At 51.7% G+C, this 22,853-nt stretch overlaps 1 protein-coding gene across 1 annotated transcript; it reads right to left on the reverse strand.

Moving 5' to 3' along the window:
• Positions 1-536: 536 nt before the first annotated feature.
• Positions 537-22,795, reverse strand: exoc6b (exocyst complex component 6B). Its single transcript, XM_086104921.1, has 22 exons — positions 22,351-22,795; positions 20,958-21,123; positions 20,832-20,879; positions 20,485-20,575; positions 20,363-20,408; positions 18,736-18,940; positions 17,303-17,488; positions 16,557-16,625; positions 14,846-14,929; positions 14,624-14,670; positions 14,424-14,544; positions 14,279-14,350; positions 14,073-14,170; positions 13,315-13,420; positions 13,122-13,231; positions 10,937-11,048; positions 10,725-10,859; positions 10,464-10,652; positions 8,120-8,261; positions 6,016-6,089; positions 1,847-1,959; positions 537-789 (listed from the first exon to the last, which is right to left on the reverse strand). The coding sequence occupies exons 1-22, from the start codon at positions 22,437-22,439 to the stop codon at positions 663-665; spliced, it is 2,430 nt and encodes an 809-aa protein (XP_085961047.1). The 5' UTR covers positions 22,440-22,795; the 3' UTR covers positions 537-662.
• Between the last annotated feature and the right edge of the window lie 58 nt (positions 22,796-22,853).

Genomic DNA, 22,853 nt, shown 5'->3' on the forward strand with positions numbered 1-22,853 from the left:
CCATCCAGTGTGGGTCCTTGGGGAAGATCCTTCATGCTAATGCCTACCTCATACAATGATGAGAGACATTGCAAACGAGAATCTCCCCTCACCTGCTTTCCCTGGATAAAGTTAAAGTAAAATAAACGTTCACATCATTTGCTTACAGCCCCATCCTCGCATTCATCAAATGTTTCCCCGTGGCCTCACGCACATCCCATCTCGGCTTGAGCTCGTTCAAGACTGCAGCACGTGTGTGCAAGCGACGACATCTCAGAGAATCAAAATGGTTTCATTTTGCCAAGGTTGTTAGGTCCCTCATTAAAATTTGGTAGTTGCACAAATGTCTTGATTGTGTTGGCAAGAGAAGATGAGGTCAATAACTTATTTTTTTCTTTTTCTGCTGTCAGGCACAAAGACGCCCTGATGGGATTGATCAGGACGCCTTCCAACAGTGATGTGACTCCGCCCAGCACCAACAAAAGCACGGCATCATGAGGACTCTGGAACGAAGGTAGGATCAGCTCCTCCTCTTCTGGGTAATGATGACACGTTCGTTGACGTTGTTCAAGTGTTGCAACATTTATTGTGAAGTGAAAAGCAACAAATCCCCTTTAGCGTGAATGCATAGATGTCCCTTTTAATCGGAAGAGAGGTGCGCCGGCGTCCATTCGGGCGTCCGTTCAGGCGTGGTGCTGTGCAATGAGGTTGCGCAACTGCTTGATGACGGCGTCAATGAGCTTCTGCCTGTCGCGCTCCGTTTTTCGGAACTGCGCGAAGACCACATTCTTCCTGCTGCTCTCCCGCATCCTGGCGCGCAAGACACACAAAGCGTAGCGTCGTCCGCTTAGGAGTTCAAAAACAAATTGACGGATTTTGGAAAATGTCACTCGGAAAGTTCGAAAAAAATTCTTTGAAATAGGCCTTGACAACAGTTTCGCCGATTGACACAGAATACGGTGGACGTATCTATTGTAACATGACCTGAAAGGGTCTGAATATATAGTATCATACTGTATACAGATCATACTTTGCGATATTCATAATTTCCTAAGTACCTGGAACTAAACAAAGGGAAGCGTGAGGAGTCCCGGTCACCAAAATGCACAGGTGCTGTCTTTGCAACAACCTCTCTAAACATCCACACATTCTTGTTACGTTTCCTCTCTTTGTGGCAATTATGCTTCTTCCAAACAACCACACGCTGCAACCGTGGTTCATATTGTTTCACCAAAAAACTAACAAAAAAAAACATGCGGCACCCTGAAAACTGTACATGGTTACAGTTATTGCATTGTAGCAGTATATGCAGCAGAGAGCTGCTAACTATCTTTTTTTTTTTTTTTTGGTCATGGTCTACTTCAGTCGCTCGGTGTGCAGCGGGCTTATTGTCATGCGACTTTCTGCATTGTGGGAGGAAAACGTAGTCGCCGACAACCAAAAACACTCAAGCACGGGAGCAACATGCAACTAACTCTGACCCACTCCTACTGTAGTCAGGTTGGGTGCGTTAGCATTTGGGTGTGAATTGTGGCCGACAGCAGCTCATCACGAGTGTGTTTGCCCCGTTCAATAAACGGCTGAAAGTGTATTAGCGACACCGGCTCTCCTTGCCCACATGCGAGGGCACTACAGTACCGTAATTGCAACATTTGTTTTGTCTTTGTCGTTGTTGTTCACTTCACTCAAAACAAACAACTCATGTCCACACCGCTAGTCGTTTGCGCGTACATGCCGAAAACGATACTCACGGCTTGGGCAACCTGCCGGCACGCGACAAACACAAGAGAGGGAAAAGGAACGAGCTGAGAGCTGACAGACGGACGGAGCGCGCGAGGATGAGGACGAGGCCGCGGGGGCCACTCACTTCTCCAGCAGGGCCAGCGCAGTGTGCGGGTTGACGCGCAGGTACTTGCAGCCGGCTTTGCCGTAGTCGGCCAGGTAGCTGGACCAGTCCCACTGCGTGAACAGCTCCAGCAGCTGCAGCAACAACAACAACAACAACAATTAATGACCCACATTTCAAAGTGTTGCATAACCTGCCACCGCCCCCCTGAACCCTGCGTGTGCGCACACACACACACACACAACCACGCACACAATCGCCGCCTTGAAGAACACGCGCGGAGCCCCAGTGAACTCTGGGTAACACCAAACACACAAGAGAGAAACCATATGTGAGCGAGGGATGAGAGAGGACGAGGGGGATGCAGAGGGATGGCGAGCGAAACCACATGTTGGGGGAAGGGAGTGGAAATACGCAAGCCACTTGGACGACAGCCGCCGGGTGCCTTTGAGCGGGCGAAGCGCGCCGGCGTCGCGCCGGCGCGACCGCTCGCAAACAAAAGTGCCGCAAGACGGGGGCCGGGGAGGCAGGAAAGGTGCGGGCGAGTCTTGCTCCAAATAGAACGCTTGATGTTACCTTTGATGAAGCGTGACACCTTCGAGTTCATGTCTTTTTTTTTTTTTTTCCGTATCTATAATTGGTTCATTGTAAATGATACTAAAACAGTCAAATAAAAATAGGGATAGGCAAGTACTGACATCAGGTTTAGGTATCAGGTCAACGCCGGCCTTATTTTTAGGTATCGGGCCGCGGTGGCGACTGTCGATACCAGCCACCGATACTTAAGGCAGAGAAAATCCAAAATCAATCAATCAATTAAGCGTCCTTGACAGCAGTTGGCACTACACTGCGACAGTTCGAAACGTTGGCAAATCATCATCTGTGTCAGAAGTCCCCCCCCAACCCCCCGCAAGTTTTTTTTCCATTGCGTTAAATGAAATTTTATCGATCAAAAGCACTGCAGGTATCATCTGAAAGGTATTGTCTGAAATTAATTTCATTCAATCTAAATTGTCAATAAAATGAGCAGTCGGTATTCCATCATTAAAATTGATTTACTGTATATTCAAAATCAATAAATAGGAGTTAAAAACGTTTACATTCATTTTGCTGTTCATTTTTTTTTTTTTGTCGACTTTTTGTGACAATAAAAGTCGGACCGAGAAAGGGCAGAATATTCATTTGTCGACAGATAAATTTTTTGGGGGGGGGGGGGGTTTGTTAACTTTTCTTTTGATAGCGGCGCGGACACCCGCAGCGGCTGCGCTTGTTTTACGTTGAGAGGGAAGACATTTCATCTGTGCTGTATGTTTCACATACAGTACATTTGACAATAAATACCGTCCAACAATGAAATGACTCGCCACATGACTCGACTTGAACGTCAGCAGCTTTTTTTTTTAACGCGGTATTCGCCACTCACACCTTGAACGACGAGAAGCGAGCCGTAAACGCTTCGATTCCAGCAGATGAGTACAAACACGGCGAGTTAAATCATTGCTTATTGTTGAAAAAATAAAAATAAAAAATAGAATGCAGTATGAAAAAAAATAAGTCTTTTGGATACACACGCGCGGCAAAAACGTTATCGTGGCAACTCTCGCAAAGATGGCCGACGTTGCGCAAACAGGAAGCGGGTGCACGCAGGTGGTTTTCGGGCCGGCCGATAGCGCCGAACAATGAGCCCGCGCCGACGCTCGGGCGCATGCCGGCCGCCTATCGGTCGGAAGCGGCCATCCCGTCCCATCGGGCGGATTCCCGAGCGGCGCTGTTGTCATGACCACTGGCTGACCCGTCGTCACGGCGATAAGGCCCCGGCCACAGACGGGCCAGGAAGTTGAGGCGGGGGTCGAGAAGAACGCGCGGCGACCTCTCCCACACCGACACAAGCTTGAAGTCATAAATCCCGCAGATAAGAGCGCTTTTGCTTTTTCCGCCGTCATCTTGGGGCGCCGCGTTTAGCCCGAGCCGCCGTATGCGCGCCGCGCACACACATGTGCCATCAGATAAGAGAGTTGCGGGGGTCTTAAGACGAGTTTCCGCCCTCCCTGGCACCAGTGATCCCTTCCACTGACCTTCCACTGCACTGCACCCGTGTGTGTGTGTCTCTCTGATATCACGTAATCGTCCTTTACGCCCAGATAAAAGTCGTGCGTATCCTCACATAGCGTATGATCTACGTATAGTGGGCCGTAGAGACCAACAACAAAAAGGCCCGGCCGGATATTCGGATTTCAGATGAGATTTCCGGATAAAAAGCGCCACAACCTTTCGAAGTGAACTTCATTCGACCTTCAAGCCTTTTAAATTTTCTGCAACTGGAAGTCCAAGAAGAATTTTTGATTGATCGCTTGATACGTTCATTCACAGACTGGGAAGCAAAAGGAAGTTAAGTGAAGCTTTCATAAAAGCGTGCATCAAAATCGTCATCTTTTCTGTTTGAAAACGCAGTCACGGTTGCATTTACACGTCCATCTGCTGCTCATCCTCCCTTTCGGCCTCTTTCACCCCGCTATTGACGTCCCCCCCACCCCAGCCCTTCGCCCGTCAACCCCCCCCCCCCCCCCACCCCCCACACCCACACCCCATGTGAGCGCTCACAGGCTTGAAGGAAAAGTGTCGGCCTCCCGAGGAGAGCGAGGGGGAGCGAGGTCGGGAGACCACCCTGTACGTATCACTTTCACCTGACTGGACGCTTTGACTAACCATCAACATGCCGCCGCATTCACAACCGGGCCGGAATCGAAGACGACGCCAAAAGCCAAGATGTCGGCCGGCGAGTTATCGGGCGAAGAAACACATTCGCATTTGCGTCCGCTTTCGCCATCTGGTCACCCGCAGTCTCAAATTCTGTTCATGCAAAGATGTGATGTCATTGGTTGGTTAGCACGGACGTTAGCAAGGAGCTGCTGTCGACCACAACTCAACCGCGGGCTCTCACACCAACCACCGATCACGCCACTTAAAGGCACACAGTCAACACACAAATACAACAGTGCTTGTTTTTTTTGGGGGGGGGGGGGGGGATAGATTCATGACATTTGAATTGAATCCAAAAACTGATTTGATACACAAGTGCATCACTGAAGTACATTTTCCGTGTCCGAATTTAGGCCCCGCCCCCGCCGGTCAAATCGGAAAATCTAATCCATCACGTTGATCAGCTTGAGAACATTCTTCAAACGTGACACACGGACAGAGAAAAATCTCCGCGGGAGCAAGCGGCTAACAGGGCCCGTCAGCGTGATTTATCGAGCGTTTCCCCGAGCGGGCTCGGCGGGCGCGTACGAGGGCGTACGGGAGCGCCGGCCCCGTGTGAGAACGCGGCAGTGGCGCGGGCCAAAGAATGCGCGTGTGAAAGAGGGGGGGGAGACGCACTGGCACATGACACATGACACATGCGAGGTATGAAAAGCTCCTTTTGACATGATGAGAATGGCGTCAAAAAACAATGAGCGGCGAGCGAAAGAAAGCGGAGGAAGGAGATGGACGGGAGGCAGGAAAAGGAGGGACGAGAGGTGAGGAAGAGGAGGATGAAGCCGAGGCACTGCATCATCCCGACAGGCGCAGAAAGAGAAGCGAGGCGGGGAGAAAGCCGGATTGTGACAGCGGGGATAAAGGGCTATCCGTCTCTGTCCGTCACCTCATTCATCCTTCCCACTCCGTCCTGCCGGCCCATCCGTCATCCGCTGTCACGCGCACACAAGCGGACCTCACCCGCCCGAGTCCAAAAAACACCAACGGCGGTTTCTCTTTGGCCCGCGTCAGACGCCGGGCCGGGATACTTCCTTGCCGGGAGGACCCAACAAGCTTCCCAATCTACTCGGAATTTCGACGCGGACCTTGACACCGCTGATGCATTCTTATTTATTTTTGTATTGATGTTTGTTTTTTTTTTAATCAATAATCATTGATTACCTGTGTATTTTTTCAATTTTCTCTCAATGTAAAATGAAGACACTGCAACGAAATTGCAAAAATCAATTCAAGGAAAAGTGTCCCGACTTTGCGGTTCCCAAGTCTGCAGATTGAGGGGACGGGGGGGCACTTTTAAAGGACGTTTGTCCGAGTAGGGGACGAACACAAGGAGGATGATGAGCTGAAGGATGAAAGCAGGAGGAGGGGGGGGGGGGGGGGGAAGACAGCAAGGAACGAAGAAGACGACGACAACGACGTAGACAAAGACCTACTTGTCTCAAGTCACTGAAGGCCAGAAGCAACGTGTCACCCTGGAAGCCTGCGACCGGGCCGGCTCTGGCAAAACCTGTGGGAAAAACACAAACGGTCCACCCCCGGAGCGAGGGAAGAGAGGAGGAGGAGGAGGAGGAGAGAGAAAAAAAAAAGGGAAGAATAAAAGACCTGGTTAGATTCGCTATGCATCAGGACAGATTGGCAGACAAATGACGGGAGGGGGAGGAGGAGCGGGAGATGGGGAGGGAGGGGGGGGGGGCTGTTCGAGTCATGTCAGAGAGGGGAGTGTGCATGTGTGTGTGTGTGTGTGTGTGTGTAGCATTTCATTGTTGTGGTGATCCTGGTGCGTGCGGAGTGCAAGCAGGGGTCTCGGCGTCACTTGGCAAACAAGCCCACTGGGAAGAGGAGGAGAGGTGTGCAAGTGTGGAGGGGAGAGCAGAGTTATCCAAACTTTGCCCCCCCCACCCCCCCAAAAAAAAGAAAATCACAGGGGCCACTATGACATTCTTCACCGTTAATTGAACGCACCAAAAACAATCCATCAGTGTGTTAAGAGAGATGCAAAACTGTCAATCACAGTCAGGCGGAAGCGTCGCGTGTCCAAATACGGGCATATTTGATTGCTCACATCGCATTATCGTTATTTTCACGCATTGTTCACCAACTTCTTCATCAACTCGACTTGTCTGAATAGGGGAGCCGTGCCACATTCTGTCGCCTCAAGATTCGATGGCAGCCGACATTTTTTTGGGGGGGCGGAGGGTAACGAGTGCAAATGGGCAAAAAAAAAAATGTTCAAAAACAAATCGCGGAAATTCTTGAGTGCAGAAGGAATTGGTCGGCCACAAAAGCCAGCGCACGCAGATTTATTTGCATCTATGAAATTTCTTGGTCAGCTCCTTTTTGCAGTTATTGCATCACTCTCGGCTCCAAGACCTTCGCGAATGAGTTTGTTAAAATGATGTAAGCACAGCGGTTTGCTATTGCGCATTATTTCAGGCTTTGTCCCCTCAAAGAGCCGGACTATTTGCTGCCGTGAGAAGAGAAACGCTGTTGCTATTTGACTTGCGGATGGAGCACATCTGGACGCGTTTGATCTAAAACCAATTTTGTAGAACTTCGCATGCAAACGGGCCAATAATAACGCGTGCCGTGTCAATTGTCAATCTCGGAATACGCCACAAAAAAAGAAAAAAACGGATGGCGGGCCACAAATGGCCCTCGGGCGAAGGTTTGGACACCCCTGGTTTAGCGCGATAATGCTTGCACACAAAATGGCGGCCCCGATTACACGCCTGCCATCTCCGGTGACCCCGTGACACACAAAAGGCGGCCTCGCTGCTCGACGCCGACTTTTGATTTCCTTTTTCCCCTTCTTTGTTCCGCGATTTCTCTCTCTCTCTCTCTCTCTCTCTCTCTCTTTGCCGTGTGATGTCTGTCACTTCCTTCCTGCGCGGAGCATGATGGCGGCCATCTTTTCAAAGTACGTTTGAAGCCCAAAGTTCACTTCTAATCCCTTCTTTTTCAGAGTCCACGTTAGTTTTCATTCCCTCACTCCTCCCATCCGTGCATGTTTCTCTCTTTTGTCTGCTGTACTTGTCTTTTTCTTTTTTTTTCCCCTCTCACACCTCATTCATTTAATCCTATTTTCCCTCAGCCCCTTTCATCCCTTTGTGCCTTTTGTCTCCTTTTAATCCATTTTAAATTGTGCCTTTGGGAGGAAAAGTTCCGATTTTGACCCAGCGGGAGGTGGAAGTGTTGTTTGGCAGCGCCCCGTTTGGGTCAAAATTACAAACTCCACCTGCAGCCCCAGGGGGAAAAAGTCATTGCCGGGTACTTTTCAACCTCCGCTTCCTGCACTACATGAAAATCTGCTGATGAGACAAATTTATGAATTGCCGAATCTGTATGTGAGATACTCTTTGTGCCCTGAAGAGGGGGGGGGGGGGGGGGGGGGGGTTGTGGAACCGGTGAGTTGATTATTAGCGTCTCTCCTTTCCCCCCATGTGCCAGGGCATAAAGAAAACAAATCTGTGATCCGGCGGGTGATGGGGGGGGGGGGGGGGGGGCTGTAGAAGCAAAGTTACGTCACGCGCCGCTCACCTTCACACTCGTCGACGTCGGCGTTGAGCTGGTGCAGCGCCCCCATGGAGATCTGCTTGACCTCGGGGTCGAGCAGCAGCTGCAGCAGCGAGGTGGAGATGTGCTTGCACGCCGACATGCACGCCGTCTGTGCCACTTTGCCCTGACCAAGCGCACCAGAGAGACACGATTAAAAAAAATATTTTTTTTTAAAACGAGGCCGGGCGCAGGGAGCGTAGAAGCAGGAAACCCGATCTTCCCGTCCACCCCCAGTTCACGACGGCTTCACCTCGCCCGGAAATCCAATTACACACGTCGGAGGAACACACACGCCGGATGTCCACGCACGCACGCAAACCTCCGGGTCAGTCATAATAGGTGAGATTGAGCGTGAAACGAGCTAATAGTTTTGACATGTTTCGGATCGACAAGCGCACACCAGTGACGGGCCGTGCATTCGGTCGCCGGGCGTTCAGTGCGGACTTAATCCACCTCTTAATCCCACCACCATCACGATGTAATTCTCAACACCTCCGCGTCGGTTAAAACGGCACACAACGGTGCCGCATACGCCATCGGGAGCGCTTCCCAAGACGATGAGGCCGACCTGGCGAGGTGACCAGGTGGCCTCAAAGTGATGGGGGGGGGGGGGGGCAACAAGGAGACAGCTGACGTGTGCGTGTGAGACGCCTCCTCCCCCCTCCCAACCTCTCAAACATTCATCAGGGTGAAGTGATCGCGCTTGGATGTGGCCGCCGGGTGACAAGGATCCTGATGGATCCGCTTGGCGTCTAAACTGCCCCCCCCACCCCCAGGACTCCCCTCGTTTGTGGCTTTGCGTCAGAACACACACACACACACACACGCATGACACAAACGTGCATCAATGCTCCTTGACACGCCGCATGCTGCTGGCTCAACAGTCAGGTCAGAACGTGGCGGGGGTGGGGGGGGGTTAGCAAAGTGCCACACAAATACTCACCGGCAAGATAGCATGTTCTACGGGCGCTCCCTAAATGGCGAGAGACATCAACCGTAAATACACCAACTCACGAGAAAGTTTGGGCGATTTGGCTTTGGGGTGACGTTTCGGGAGTTCAGGAACGTATCCGAGCATTATGCAGTTGGACATGCGCACTCCAACGTTGAGACAAGAGGCAAATGAAGTTGGCCTGGAAAGGTGATTGCAGTTTGGTTTCTTTTGAAATTCCAACATCCCTGAACTTTTAGGGAGTAAAAGTTATTGACTTCCGTAGGTTCACCGTCTTTGCGTCCACGCAAAATGAGCATTTGTGCTCGACTCTTCTTCAGTTGTCTTTGTTTGAGCTCTCAGTATGGCTTCCAATTGGAGTGCAAACGTGCAAATGAGAAAGCCGTGCCAAGATCCAATCGTATTGAAAAAATAAAATAAAATAAAAATGGGGCTTAACACCAGAGTGTGATTCATGTTTGTGATATGGCGACGTGGTTTGTTTTGCGAAATCTGCCAAACCGTATCGTTCTTGAGGACAACATGACTTGGTTGTGGGGATGCAATGGATCACTTCTCTCTCAAGTTATTGTAAAAAGGTTTATATAAAATAAAATAAAAAGTCCTGTTTGCGAACAGTCTCATAACGGAATTAAATTTGTGAAGCAATTTCCCACAACGTAACGATCTCCTCGTGGCCACGCGGCAACGCGACCAGCATACAACTTTGGGGCCCGAGAGTGTGAGCAACTCTCCACTTCTCTCATTTCAGAGGGTCATGCCACTCAGATTTACTGATCCGCAGCATCCGATCTGCTTAGGCGGCCCCACTCTGTGTATGTGTGACAGGGTCACGTCCGGGGCTCGTGGGGGTGGAAAGTAAAGCGCCTTAGAAGTGCTGAAAAACACTTAGCTCAACTCCTGTGTGTGTGTGTGTGTGTGTGTGAGCGTGTTTGTATTCTAACTTCCCAGTAGCTTGATGGGCCAGCAACATGACGACCAGTTCGAGTGTGTCAGCGTCCATGGAGTCAATAACCTGAGCTGCAGTGTCATCCGCAGCGGAGAGCTTTCATTGCGCGGAGCCGGTCGCGGCGCTAGCGAGCTTTCGGCTAAAGCGCCTCGTAACGGCCCTGTCGACGTGTGGCGCTAACACGCGGCGATACGCATCGACATCCACTGCACAGAGAAGCCCGCCTTGAAGGGATAGGAAAGCACGTCCGCCATCTTGAATGTGTCGGATCTGACCCGCGAACGATCCTCGTATCGGCTGTTCTTTCCATTTTCATTTGAAAAAGTGACTCAACGAAAGGACTCGACGGAGGCCAAACACAAACGGCGCGTTTAACGAGGGGGGGGGGGGTCGATTTTTCTTTGACGGCCGTGGCTTGTACTCACAGGCAGGTTGGTGAAGACGCTGAAGGTGCTCTTCAGGAAGGCCATCAGGTCCAGCAGGTAGTCGCTGGGCGTCGGCGCCGCCCCGCTCGGCACGCCCGCCATCCAGTCGTAATCAGCCAGCTGCAGGAACTGGTCGATTTTGGCGTTGAGGCCGGTGTAGATCTCCGCCTCGGCCGCGTGACGAGCGTCCTGCGAGAGCGGACAAGCCGTGACCGGAATAGCCGCGTAAACGCCGCGATGGCGTCTGCGCGGGCGGCTCACCTTAAACGTGGACGTCCCGTACAGCTTGGTGGCGTTGGCCGTGTCGGAGGGGACGTTGGTGATGTTTGATATAAACTCTTCCAGGAAGTGGCAGCTCTGTTCCAGGTGGGTGGTGTTGATGATCACCTGCACCAACTGGGCCCGAGCGAGCCATCGTCACAAAGCGCCGCCGTCGAGCAAAACCACGCGTGTGCACGCACGCGACACGGTACCTCGGCTAGGCCGACGTTCTTCTTCTTGATGGCGTAGTGCAGACAGTGGCTGAGGGTTCGGGTTAGCAGCAGGTTGGTGGATTTGCGGATCATGTCGTCCACCTCTGTGGAGCTGAGAAGGTGCACAAAACGTTTTGTTGGGCGAAAAAAGCCTCTCGATTGGAGTTTGAAAAAAAAATGGTCACGGGAAGACATGACACAATTGGACTTTGGAGAATCGCAGCGTTTCCAGCATTGAAATAATTACTATTCGGGGAAATGATGTCTAACTTGCTCGGATATTGATTCTCCCATGGCGGTAAAGGATCACTTCAGGGCCGACAAGAAGCTCACATTTCCTGCTCCGAGTTCCAGAGCCACTTAGCGAGTCTCCGACACATTCTTGATTTTGTTTGCTCTGAAATGTGCCGCATGTACAGCTGAAGAAAAACAAATATTGGAAGTCTGCTAAAGGTTTTTGTGGCAGCGAGAGCGTTCATCGGGGGCCAAAGCTCGCGGCTCGGGACAAACGCGGCAGCAAAATCCCAATCAAACACGGAGTCGTACTAAGCACGGGAAGAAGGAAGACAACGTTTGGCTTTTTGTTCTGCGCAAACGTGTGATTGTGGCGAATACACACATTCAGGCCAATTCACTCAATTGTCTGCGCTTGGAACTGAAAACGCACACACACACAAACTTCTGCTCACGCTGCACTTCTCCAGGAATTTTTTTTTTCCCCCTGCTTTGAATTGTTGGAATGTATTTCGGATTCTTTGACTTTTTTGGAAACGCTGCGAATTCTAACTGTAGCTCCCCCCCAGGCGGCGTGTGTGTGTGTGTGTGGGGGGGGGGGGGGGTGGCAAGAGAGAGCGGGTGTCAAAAAGTCAACGTCCGCGAGTGAACTTTGGAAGCGCACAAATAGACGCACCGCAGAATCGAATGATCGAATTTCATTACGCGTTTGCGCTGCCATCAGCCACAACAGATGTGCGAGAGGAATGGTGGGGGGGGGCAGCACCGCGGCGTCCGGAGGCCAGAGGTCACGTAAGCAGCTACTTAAACGTTACATACGCTTCCCTAAATGCGAGGATTGGCCGGGGGTGGATTGCAGGGCAGAAGGTGCGCGCCAACGTTGACAACACAACAGAAGCTGCATCCCAACTGGAGCAAGAAGACAAAGCGCCAAGATGGACGCGCCCACCCTGGCGTGGCCGGAAAAGCGCCGTCCGCAGCAGGCTTTCGCTTTCTCCCCGAGCCGAGCGAGCGGCCGCGTGTTCTTTCTCAGCGACGCCCGCTCGGCTTCCCGCTGCTCAACACGTTCACGCCGGCGCCATTCCAGGGCGGAGGACGTCCCCTTTTCACCTCCTGCCCTTTCTTCAAGTCGGCCAAATGCCCCCCCCCCCTCAAACATCTTGACGGGGCCGCTGATTAAATCGCCAAGGTCGGCGGTTCTTGATCCATCAGAACCGCTGACCTGCTCTGGCAAACTGTGAACTTCAACACGAAAACCCGTTTCACTTTCAATCCAATCAAACGTTTTGATTTTCAGACCATAATCCAGCAACTGCTTGATCAACAAAAGTCAAGTTGTTGCTCACTACTCTCTTTTTTTATTCCTCTGTTTTGTTCTATTCTGGTGTTGCTCTTCTGAAATGCTTGAAAGTTCAATTTGATTTTCACTGAATGCGCGTGTGTGTGTGTGTGTGTGTGTGTGTGTGGGTGTGTGTGTGTGTGTGTGTGTGTGGCAGTTTTGTGGAATCCTCCCGCCGCACAGTCCAATATGTTCCCTGATTGCTCGTCTCCTCAGTGGAAAAGTAGCCGCTTTGTTTGAGTTCCTGCTTACATCAAGCGGAACCGGCGGGCGCGCGCGGCCGCAACGCGCACCCCCGCGAGCCGTTTCGAGCGCGCGCGCTTCAAGATCAAATTCGGATGGCCGTCAGCGTGGCCGGCGCAGCTCCATCTCGTGGTCAATTTCGGGCTTTCCTTTGCGATGACGAGGGGGACTCGCCCGGCGCCCACCGAGGAAGTGACTTTTTTTTTTTTCATGGCTTTTTGTTTCGAAACCGGGTCTCTCTTGCGTGGTCAGGTTGAGAAAGCGCCGTTTGTACAGGGTAGGCCGGAGCAGGCCCGCAGAGCTCCGCGGCGCCGGAAGAATGTTGATGGGGGGGTGGGGGGGGGGGGGGAGAAAAGGGGCAACGTGTACCTGAGGTGCAGGTCTTCAGAGTACTTGAGACAAGCGTAGATGAACTCTTTGAGCTGGCAGTAGACTTTTGGCACAAACTCAGAGAAGGGAAGCTTCTTGGGGAAAGGAAGCTGCACACAACCCAACACAACACATTTTCATATCAATTGGAAATCTTGGATTCGGCCTTTTGTGCACCCCGAGCGCCCTCTACCTTCTCCAGCTCGGGGTCTTGCAGGGGAAACTGCGAGGTGTAGTGTCTGTACTCCTGCTCCGTGGACACCGGGATGGGACTGAAGTTGTCCTGGTCCAGCACCTGCCTGTGGACGAGACGCAGGTGAGCAAAACCTCGTTCCTGCTGAGGCCACCACAAGTCGGCTACAATCATCCCACAGGGGCAGGAAGGTGGTGGGGGTCGTTTTAATGCTTGAGGTTTTCCTCCCCATCCCTCCCCCCACAGTCCCCCCCCCCCCCACACTCTTTCATCACCCCCTTTCTTGCTTGGCTCTTGAGACTTCGGACGTTCCAACGTTCCATGGAGAGGCCATGAACCGGAGAGTTCTCCCTCTCCAACAATGCAACACATTCCTGTGGCTTTCCCGTGTGTGTGTGTCTGTGTGTGTGTGTGTGTTCGCGCGCACGTGGTGGGGGGGGGCGGGGGGGAGCAAGCCGTTTGAGCGTGTTTGTTTGTGCGCTGGCTCTCAAAGTCCCAATGGTGTCACCGCGCAGACGGAGGAACAATGGCGTGCGGTGCCCTCGCACACATCTTGCGAGGGGCACTACCCATCCTGAACGGTAGAGAATGTTCCGGACGTCGCTTTAAAACACTTCCTGCCTCTGGATGCTCGTTAAACTTCAAAAAAAAAAAAAAAAAAAACGGGGACCTTTCCCACAAACTGGTTGGTGAAGGTGCGACCTTTTTGACCTTTGTGGGGCCCCGGGCCGGGAAGGCGAGGAACATTGTGGGCCCACCTGAAGGTGACATTCCATCTCTTGAGGAGGATCTCGCCGTACTGCTCCCTTATCTCCAGCAGCATGTCGAAGAGCTGAGACACCGGGAAGCCGTAGCCCTGCGGGAGAGGAGCTCAGCTTGAGCATTCGCACGCCCGATTGCAAAAAATGCCTCCCGTCGTCACGGCAACGGGACGTTCCGTTCATCCGAACGACTTCTCCGGTACCTGAAGCGTGTCGGCAAAGAGGACGATGAGGTTCTTCAGATCCAGCACCAGGTCCGGATCGTCGCAGTAGGACTGAGAACACAGACGCTAGCATCAGTGCGGCCGCGTGGCGTTCGTCGACGGCGTTTGTCGGGCGTGTCCCTACAGAGTGCGTCCTCAGAGCGGCTACGATTTTGGACAGCGCCAGCTCCCACAGCTCCTCCACGTAGGCTCTGTTGACCAAACCTTGCGTGGTGTGAAGCACGTGATCCTCCACCACAAAGAACCTGAGAAACAGCGCACGGCCGTGGGTGACGTCACCGTCACCTTTGGATAACGTCGTCGAGTCGAACGAGACCGACATACCCGACGATCTGATTGAAGTACCGTCTGTAGCCTTCCAGAGTTTCATGCTGGAAAAGCCGAAGGGAGTACAAACAATTTGAGATATTTGACCACGCTTTGGGTTCCTTTTTTTTTTTTGCAGCGTACTGGTCCAAGTGTCCTATTCGTTCCGGTGTTGTGCGTTATGGGAGTGCGGTTAGCGGTGTGTGGACCAAAAAAAAAAAAAAGAGAGTGACGTGATACCATGTTAGAGTGCGGCTGCAGCACGAGGCGAGCCTGTTTCCTCCGTTGCTTTCGGTAGTAGTTCTCAAACACATCGCGCAAACCCTGCAACACACATGACAGGAACAAAGCGGGAACGTGCTGTGGTGTTAAAACCCCTCGGATCCGGTTTATTAGTCACACACCGTCAAACAAAATGGCACCGGTAGAAAAAGCGGACGGCCAGAATGAAATGGATGACGGGAAAAGTTGAGATAACGCGCGCCTGTTTGTTAAGAGGCTGACTAACACTTGGCGTCCGACATCCGACTAAAAGCGCGCTGCCTTCTGAACGTCGACGCTAGTATCTCCCTCTTCCATGACGCAGCACCTTATCGCGGCCTGAAAACAGCACCCGCGCTTGCTCTTTTTTTTTCTGGGGAGGTGGGGCGCGCAGATAACACCGGCAAGCAGATAACAAGGTCAAGTGGCAGGGATGAGGGAAAGTAGTGTGCCGTGTCAGGAGAAGGTGCTGAAAGATTTGACCTTCTTCACCTCAGAGGTCTGGAGGGAGGGGGGGGGGGGGGGAGGAAAAACAACAAGGCATTAGTATCACTAAGTGATGTCAGGCCACTGTCGGCTACTAGCGTGCGGCTAACGCGCGCACTAAACCTTTCGCTGACCCCTTTCCTCGCCGTCATGTCACCCAGTTAGCCTCTCTCTAACCCCACTCTTCCCTCGGCTCCCTCCCGCCATCGCTCACTTTCTCCTTCCTGTCAAAGTTCATGCACTTCCTGTCCCCCCCTGCCAGAGAGCACGCACACACATACGGTGAACAGAAACAGTCGACCCAGTGGATGTGTTGGCCCGGTCACAACCCCAAAGAGCCTGCAGCCGCGCGCACACAAGATGTGGAGCAAACCCAGTCATGGCCCAGGCAACACCTCCACCCGTGTCGCCTTCGCTCCAACTGACATCACACACACACACACACACACACTGAGGCCACCTGGTTGGAGCTCGGCCAGACTCTTCTTCTCCGTTTCATCTGAACTTTTCCCATCAGGCTGCAACATGTGATGAGCCACTGTCTCTTGTCACTACAGTGATCCCTCGCTATTTCGCGGTTCGGTGCATTGCAGATTTTTTCAAACATTCTTTTTTTTTTTTTTTGAAGTCCGCAAAAATCAGTGTCTAAGTGTTGTTTACTATGCGTGCTAGTGTGTGCATGCACTCTGCTCAAGCTCGGAAGGTCCACGTGGGGCACGTGTGTGTGCGTGCACGCATGGGCGTGAGGGTGAGTGTTTTTGTGTTGCTGAGAGAAAGAGAGAGAGAGAGAGAGAGAGAGAGAGACTTCTAAGAACAAAAGCAGGTCTCTCCATCCATAATTGTCTAAACAAGCTTAATTGATTAATCATGAACATGTCTGCTGCAAGCTGGAGGGATGCTGGCCTCTGTGTGTGCGTGTGTGTGTGTGTGTGTGTGTGTGTGTGTGTGTGTGTGTGTGTTAGTGCGCTATACTCAAGGCAAAGGCCCACGTGGGGCAATTTTTTTTTATACAGTATATATGTTAATTGGTCGCTACTTCGCGGATTTTCATTTATTGCGGGTGGTTTTGGTCCCCATTAAACGAGGGATTACTGTACTTCGAAAAGAGCTGCTACCCAAGTGTCGGCACGCGGCCCGTCATCATTTCGTAGGGCCTTTTCTACGCCGCCAAGTAGTTGGTAACCAACTTGAGAGATGAGCTCACCAGCACAGTGTAGATATGTAGACAGCGGTAGACAGGTGAGAAGTCCACCAAATCTTGAGCAGCGGTCATCTGCAAACAGGCAAACAGGGAAGTGCTTGTTAATGTCAGACTGGGTAAGGTCACACACAACAACAAGGAGGCACGACGACATTCCTGAGATGAGGGAGAACGCGTGTAAAGAGAAGGAAGAGCAGGTAAAAATTGTTTTTAAAAAACCTTGGAGGAGGAAAGGAGGAGTACAAAGGGAGCAGAGGAACATAGGAAGAAGAGACTCAAGGGGACAGCCGTGAATGACGGGAAGGGGAAGACGTGCCAGGGGCAGGGACGGACGGCGTAAGGTTGGCATCGGCGCCGACGCGGCCGTAACCCCCGGCGACCGCGGGGTCAAGCCTTTGTGGGAGCCAAGGCTTCAAGCGAGTTTACAGGACGTAAATAAGCCAAAAGGGACAACAGGGACCTGCAAAGAGAATGGCAGCACCAGGGTGACAAGTTCAGCCGCATTGTGCTTGGCCTTCCTTGAACGCGAACACGTCGGCGGCATAAAAGAGCTCGGATCCCGCCAGGGGCGACTTGAGGAGTTCATTGTCCCCATACTTTGGCAATATTGGCACAAGTTGGGAGTAAACATCCTCGTTAATTCCCACATTCCCATTAATGCTCCACTATTTGTTTCTGCTTTTCACTTCGACGCGCGTTTTCACATTTCAACAGCCGAGTCCAATTGTGTAATCTGTGCGCCGGCTCACTTGGTCGGCCTCCTCTTCATCCTCCAAATCCAGGATGCCGGCGTCCAGTTCCAGCCTGCCGGCCTGCCCGTTGCTCTGCGTGACCCCGCCCGCCGCCGCCACCGTCGTCTCTCTCCCCGAGCGCCGGCCGACGGGGGTGCGGGACTGCATGGAGACGGAGCTGTCCAGAGAGCGCTGCAGCTGGGCCTGAAACCAACAAATCAGTGGCAAACGTCACCGATGCTTATTTTCCTGGCGTGGAAACGTGACATGCCGGTCAATGTCAGTGACTGAATGAATTCAGCAGGTCAGAAAAAGGAAAACTCCAGACGGAACGTCCCCCGACCGGCGGCGAACTTGTGAGCCGGTGCGACCGCTCCATTTTCTCTACGATGGTGCTCCGCGTCGACCCAGCGGGTACTCTCCGCCACGCGCGCACGCATGTGTGTGTTCAGTAACTAAATACAGGTAATCAATCTTCTTCCACTTCACAGACCCAACAATCTGTTTCCCATTAGTGTGTGCGCGCGCGCGCGCGCGCCCGCGCGTTTCGGACTACCGAAACGCTCAGCAGAAGCCAGAGCTGCTTTCTCCAAGTAAATATGCAAAGAGCAGAGAGAGAGAGAGAGGGGAATACATGGAAAGATGAGGACATGGAAAGACTGGAATGAAGACGTTCAGGGACGGGCGAGAGCGTGACCAAACAATAACGACAAACAAGAGCATGCGGAAGGTTTTAAGGAGCCTCCTTAATCCAGCCCAGCGGGTAGAATAATGAAAGGTGCTGTCTGCATTTATTTCTTTTTGCACTCAAGCACATCCGCCGGAAAGGTTGGATTCGCCAGGGTGAGCATCCGATACGGGATCACGGATCTCGATCGCGGGACGGGTCGGCCTTATCCTCCTGTGTAGCGCTTGCACGACTGGATTAGGCACAATCATGCAGCTCGAGCGCTGACTCCGCTTGCTGTGCGGAGGACTCGACTTGGGAGTGGATGAGGGTGACTCGAGAGTTGGAAACGAAAACCACCTCTTGGACCCAGCGGGGCATTTTCAGAAATGCTCCGGCGTGCGCCATGTGACGAGACGCTATCTCCGGCACGACTGAGAGTCAAGCCCGCTTCTCCTTGGAGGCTCATCTGTCCATCGCCAACCATTCCTTGTCTGTTCCCGGCCCGCCCCCCACCTCCCACCCCCCCTTCATCCTGCACTTTTCACCCAACAACGTTCCCCAGATAAACAAGAGGCCTCACTTTGAGCTTCCTTGGCCTTGGGAAACACAAAAACAATGAACTAAGTGCTGAAAAGCACGATTTCTGAATGTGTGTGTGTGTGTGTGTGTGTTTGCAGACAGCATTCATTGTTCCATGATGAAAAATATGTGAGGATACGTGATGACTGGTGTGTGTGCTCCCTTGTCAACACGTGCAGAGGTAGTCCTCGTCGCGACATACCTGCCTGATGGCCGTCTCGCCGATCTTGTCCGAGTGTTTTCGGATGCTCTCCAGGAAGTCCTTCAGCTGGGTCATGGCCGTGTCGCGGATCTGCATCCGCAACTTGGGAAGGTTTTCCGCCATGATGGCGCAGAACCGGTACTGGCCCGCCCTGGGAAGACATGTCTGCTCCAGCTGCTCCGAGGTGCGCAGCGCCGGGTAGTACCTAACACACACACACGGAAGAGACTTTTTTTTTTTTACAAATCTCAGACTTGGGGGTATGGGAGGGCTTGGGGGGAATTAGTTCAATAACAAAACACACACACATATTTGTTCATGTGTCAACATTGGCTGACCTTACGCTGCTCTGTGCTCTCAGAGGGGACCAAAAGAAAAACCAACATACACACACACACACACAAACAAAGCATTCATTTATGAGCAGGGAGACTTCTGTCTTCAGGTCAGGGCCAGGCCATTTGAAAGAAATTCCCAATCCTCTGGCGCCACCTCGTGGGTGGTTGGTAAACTACCTCACAGGCACACATTACATGACCATCCATCCATCCATTTTCCGAACCGCTTAATCCTCACTAGGGTCACGGGGGGTGCTGGAGCCTATCCCAGCTGTCTTCGGGCAGTAGGCGGGGGACACCCTGAATCGGTTGCCAGCCAATCGCAGGGCACACAGAGACGAACAACCATCCACGCTCACATCCACACCTAGGGACAATTTAGAGCGTTCAATCAGCCTGCCATGCATGTTTTTGGAATGTGGGAGGAAACCGGAGTACCCGGAGAAAACCCACCGCCGGCCCGGGGAGAACATGCAAACTCCACACAGGGAGGCCGGAGCTGGAATTGAACCCGGTACCTCTGCACTGTGAAGTCGACGTGCTAACCACTGGACTACTGGGCCGCCCCACATTACATGACCATACGACGTAATATTCACAAGGAATAAGGACCAAACACTGCTGTGAAAAGCAAAAATGCAAATATTTGATACCCCCAAATCTTTTTAATTAACTGTTGGAATTGTGTGGCGGTTCCAAATGGTGAATTTGTAAAAAAAAAAAAAAAGGATCAGAGACAGTCACAATGTAATTGTAGTTGAGCTTCAACTGGGTGCGACTTCCCTTTTGTTTTTGACTAACTCAAATGAGTTCACGTTTGCAGGTCATATACAGGTAGTAAGTACTCCCTGCTGATCGGGCATCCCTTTTACGTTTTGGTTTTACATACCCGTCAACCTCGGCTAATAGCTGCCCTTATAAATGATTACGATTCCGCTTACAAAGCAACAAAAAAACCTTACACAACGGCTTACCACGTATGCGCACATCATGCTTTATCAATCCTACCGTACGCAGCGATGAAAAAAAATACACGATTAAGGATTACTTTTGCTGGTTTGCCGTGACGATAGTAGCGATCGATGACGGCATTGTCGTTGGCTACCAGCAGGTGAGACGATCTGGATTTGAGCCAAAATGGTCTTTGGGAGATCGGTTCACAATTTTTTTTTCCGTATAAAAGCTATAATACGCCGTACATGATTTGAAATGATAAAAAAAACTTATAAAATACGGGGAGAACGTACAAGTTGACAGGTACGGTTTTATGAGACGCTGTGCCGTCATACCTTTTGGCGTCCATTTGCTCCTGAAGGCGTGCGTACATCTCCAAGACTGGGACACAAAACGGGTTTTATTAGGACCTGATCGATGGCGTGGCAGCGTGTGTGTGTGTGTGTGAGTGTGTTACCTGGCAAGCAGTGCGTCAGTTTGTCAACGGTGGTCGCAATGTTCCTCTGTTGCACTCGAGACTGTCTCAGCTCCTCCATGGAGCTCATGAGCTGCACAAGAGAAGAAGAAGTTGTTAAGAAAGGTTTTGTGGGTGTTTAAGATAAGATAAGATAAGAAAACCTTTATTAGTCTCGCAATGGAGAAATTCCCAATTCACAGCAGCAAAGTTATGAAAGGAAGAAGTAGAACAACAAAATATAGGAGCTGCTGGAAAGGCAGCCACTCTCGCGGCGCCATTTTGAAGTCAAAATAACAAAAATAACACAACACAACACATAGGACAAAGATGCTGGTTCTGGGACTTGCCTCTTTGCCGTCGCCCTGAATGGACCGATTGGTCTCAGTCACCTGACTCTGCAAAGGGTGAAAGGAGCAAAAGGTGAGTGGCAGGTGACGTCCCCCTTTTGTCACCTCGTCTTCCCTCCACTCTACCTTCAGCTTCTGCGCCTCACCGCGCACTTTCAGCAGCTCCGTGATGGAGTCGACAAAGCCCTGGAAGTGATGGTTGCACATCTTCTCGATCTCGCGGTCGTGGTTCCTGATCCGGGCGTCCAGCTTGGCCATGAACAGGCTGTGTTCCTGACCATCGTACACCGACCTGGCCAACACGGGGGAGAAAGGTCATGTAATTTCCTGTCGGGAGCCAGACCGGAAGCACGAGATGGTTGGGAGGTGAAGGCGCAGGAAAGCCACACGCAGGCTCACGATCCCATTTTGGGCAACAAAGGACGCAATTCTTCCTGTGTTCTTTTCCTGTGTGCACCTGTGCACGGCGTAAATCCCCCCAACCCTCCCGCAGGACAGGAAGTGGCCGACTTGTTGAGGAGTACAATGGAGAGCCAAGTGGTTTTTTTTTCACTCTTGCCAGAGTGCAACAAGTCTCTTGTGTATGTGTCAGCCGACTAAATAGGATGCGCGATGACCAAGTTCCTGAAAGATCCGCAGCACAGGCAAGCCAGCGAATGAGGAAAGCATTAATGCCATCGCTGCTATTCGATTGGCCGACTCCAAACACATCAGAGGAATGTTGCTGCCTGTCTCATCCTGCTCGCACTGCCACAAACACCTCCATATTCAATGGAATGAGGAGTTAAACCAACTGTCAGAACAGTTCCCACCTCTGTCTTGGTACACGTGTGCCCCCTATAGGCCGTGGGCAGCATAACGGATGATGTCTATGCAATCTGATTGGACGCTTGCATTGAAATGTATTAATTGATCGATTTTCTATACCGCACATATACTGGGTTGGGGGTGAGCTGTGGCCTTTCCCAGTCAACTGGCAGGGCACAGCTAAAGCAGCATTCACAGAATGTAAAAGTATTCCATTAATGTAACATGCTTGTTTTTGTAACGTGGAAGGTCAGAAGTGAGATTCGACCCCCAGCCCTCAGATCTGTGAGGCAGACGTGTTAATTACTACCGCATCGTGATGGAAGATGTACTTTGACGACCTCTGACGCCACAACTTTGTTCCTGAACTAGACAGAAGAATAAAACACGCCATTCTTATATATTTGACACGGTTGGCAGAAAGGCTTTTGCACTTGACAGCGACTCAAACAAGTGATCAGTGGCAGTGTAGCCGTCTTTCAAACCAAGGGTTCGACTCCCCCCGTACTGCTAGATCCGACAACAGTGACCAGAATTGTAATCAGTTAGCACAATGGGCTAAAGTTAGCCTGCCAACATTCATCTGTGGACAGAAGCACAATCGCCGAAGCCAAGCTCTCTCCGTTTAACATCAGCTAAGGCGTGTTTGCTAGCTGTCCGATAATGGACGTAGACCGTACAAAGTTTTGGGCGACGTAGCCGGGCGACCTACCGCAGCGTCGGCCCGATACAGTTGGTGTCCGTGCTCTCGATCTCGCGGAGAATTCGCTCGTGCTCGGCGGCTGTCTCCACACTCGCCATAGCGCATGTTGCTCCGGACGGTTCCGAGCTGAGCTGAGTTGAGCCGGGCGGAATGGAGTGGAGTGGAGGAGCTGGGCTCAGTGCGTCACGTCGCGCCGCCGGGAGTTGCTTCGATGTGCAGGCTCGCGGCAGCCCGAGGGAGCGGAGCTATGTCTGCTTATAATCATATTATATACACGTAATGGGCTCCTGGCTTAGCATGACCAAAAAAAAAAAAAGGACCAAATATGTCGATATACCTATATTTTGTTTCCTTTTATTTACGTTTCTTCTAAACTCCATTTGAATAAAATATTCTATTCTCATTTCCAGGAATGTAACTCAGAGTAGAAACATTTTAGCTGGTTATTTTCCGTGCATGGTAAGTTTCGCATGGCAAACCAGCGCTCTTTTATTGCTTTCAAAATATAAATA

This window comes from Hippocampus guttulatus, chromosome 2 (genome assembly GCF_054856545.1).
Source record: "Hippocampus guttulatus isolate MCC_2025c chromosome 2, RoL_Hgut_1.0, whole genome shotgun sequence".
In the NCBI taxonomy this organism is placed as follows: Eukaryota; Metazoa; Chordata; class Actinopteri; order Syngnathiformes; family Syngnathidae; genus Hippocampus; species Hippocampus guttulatus.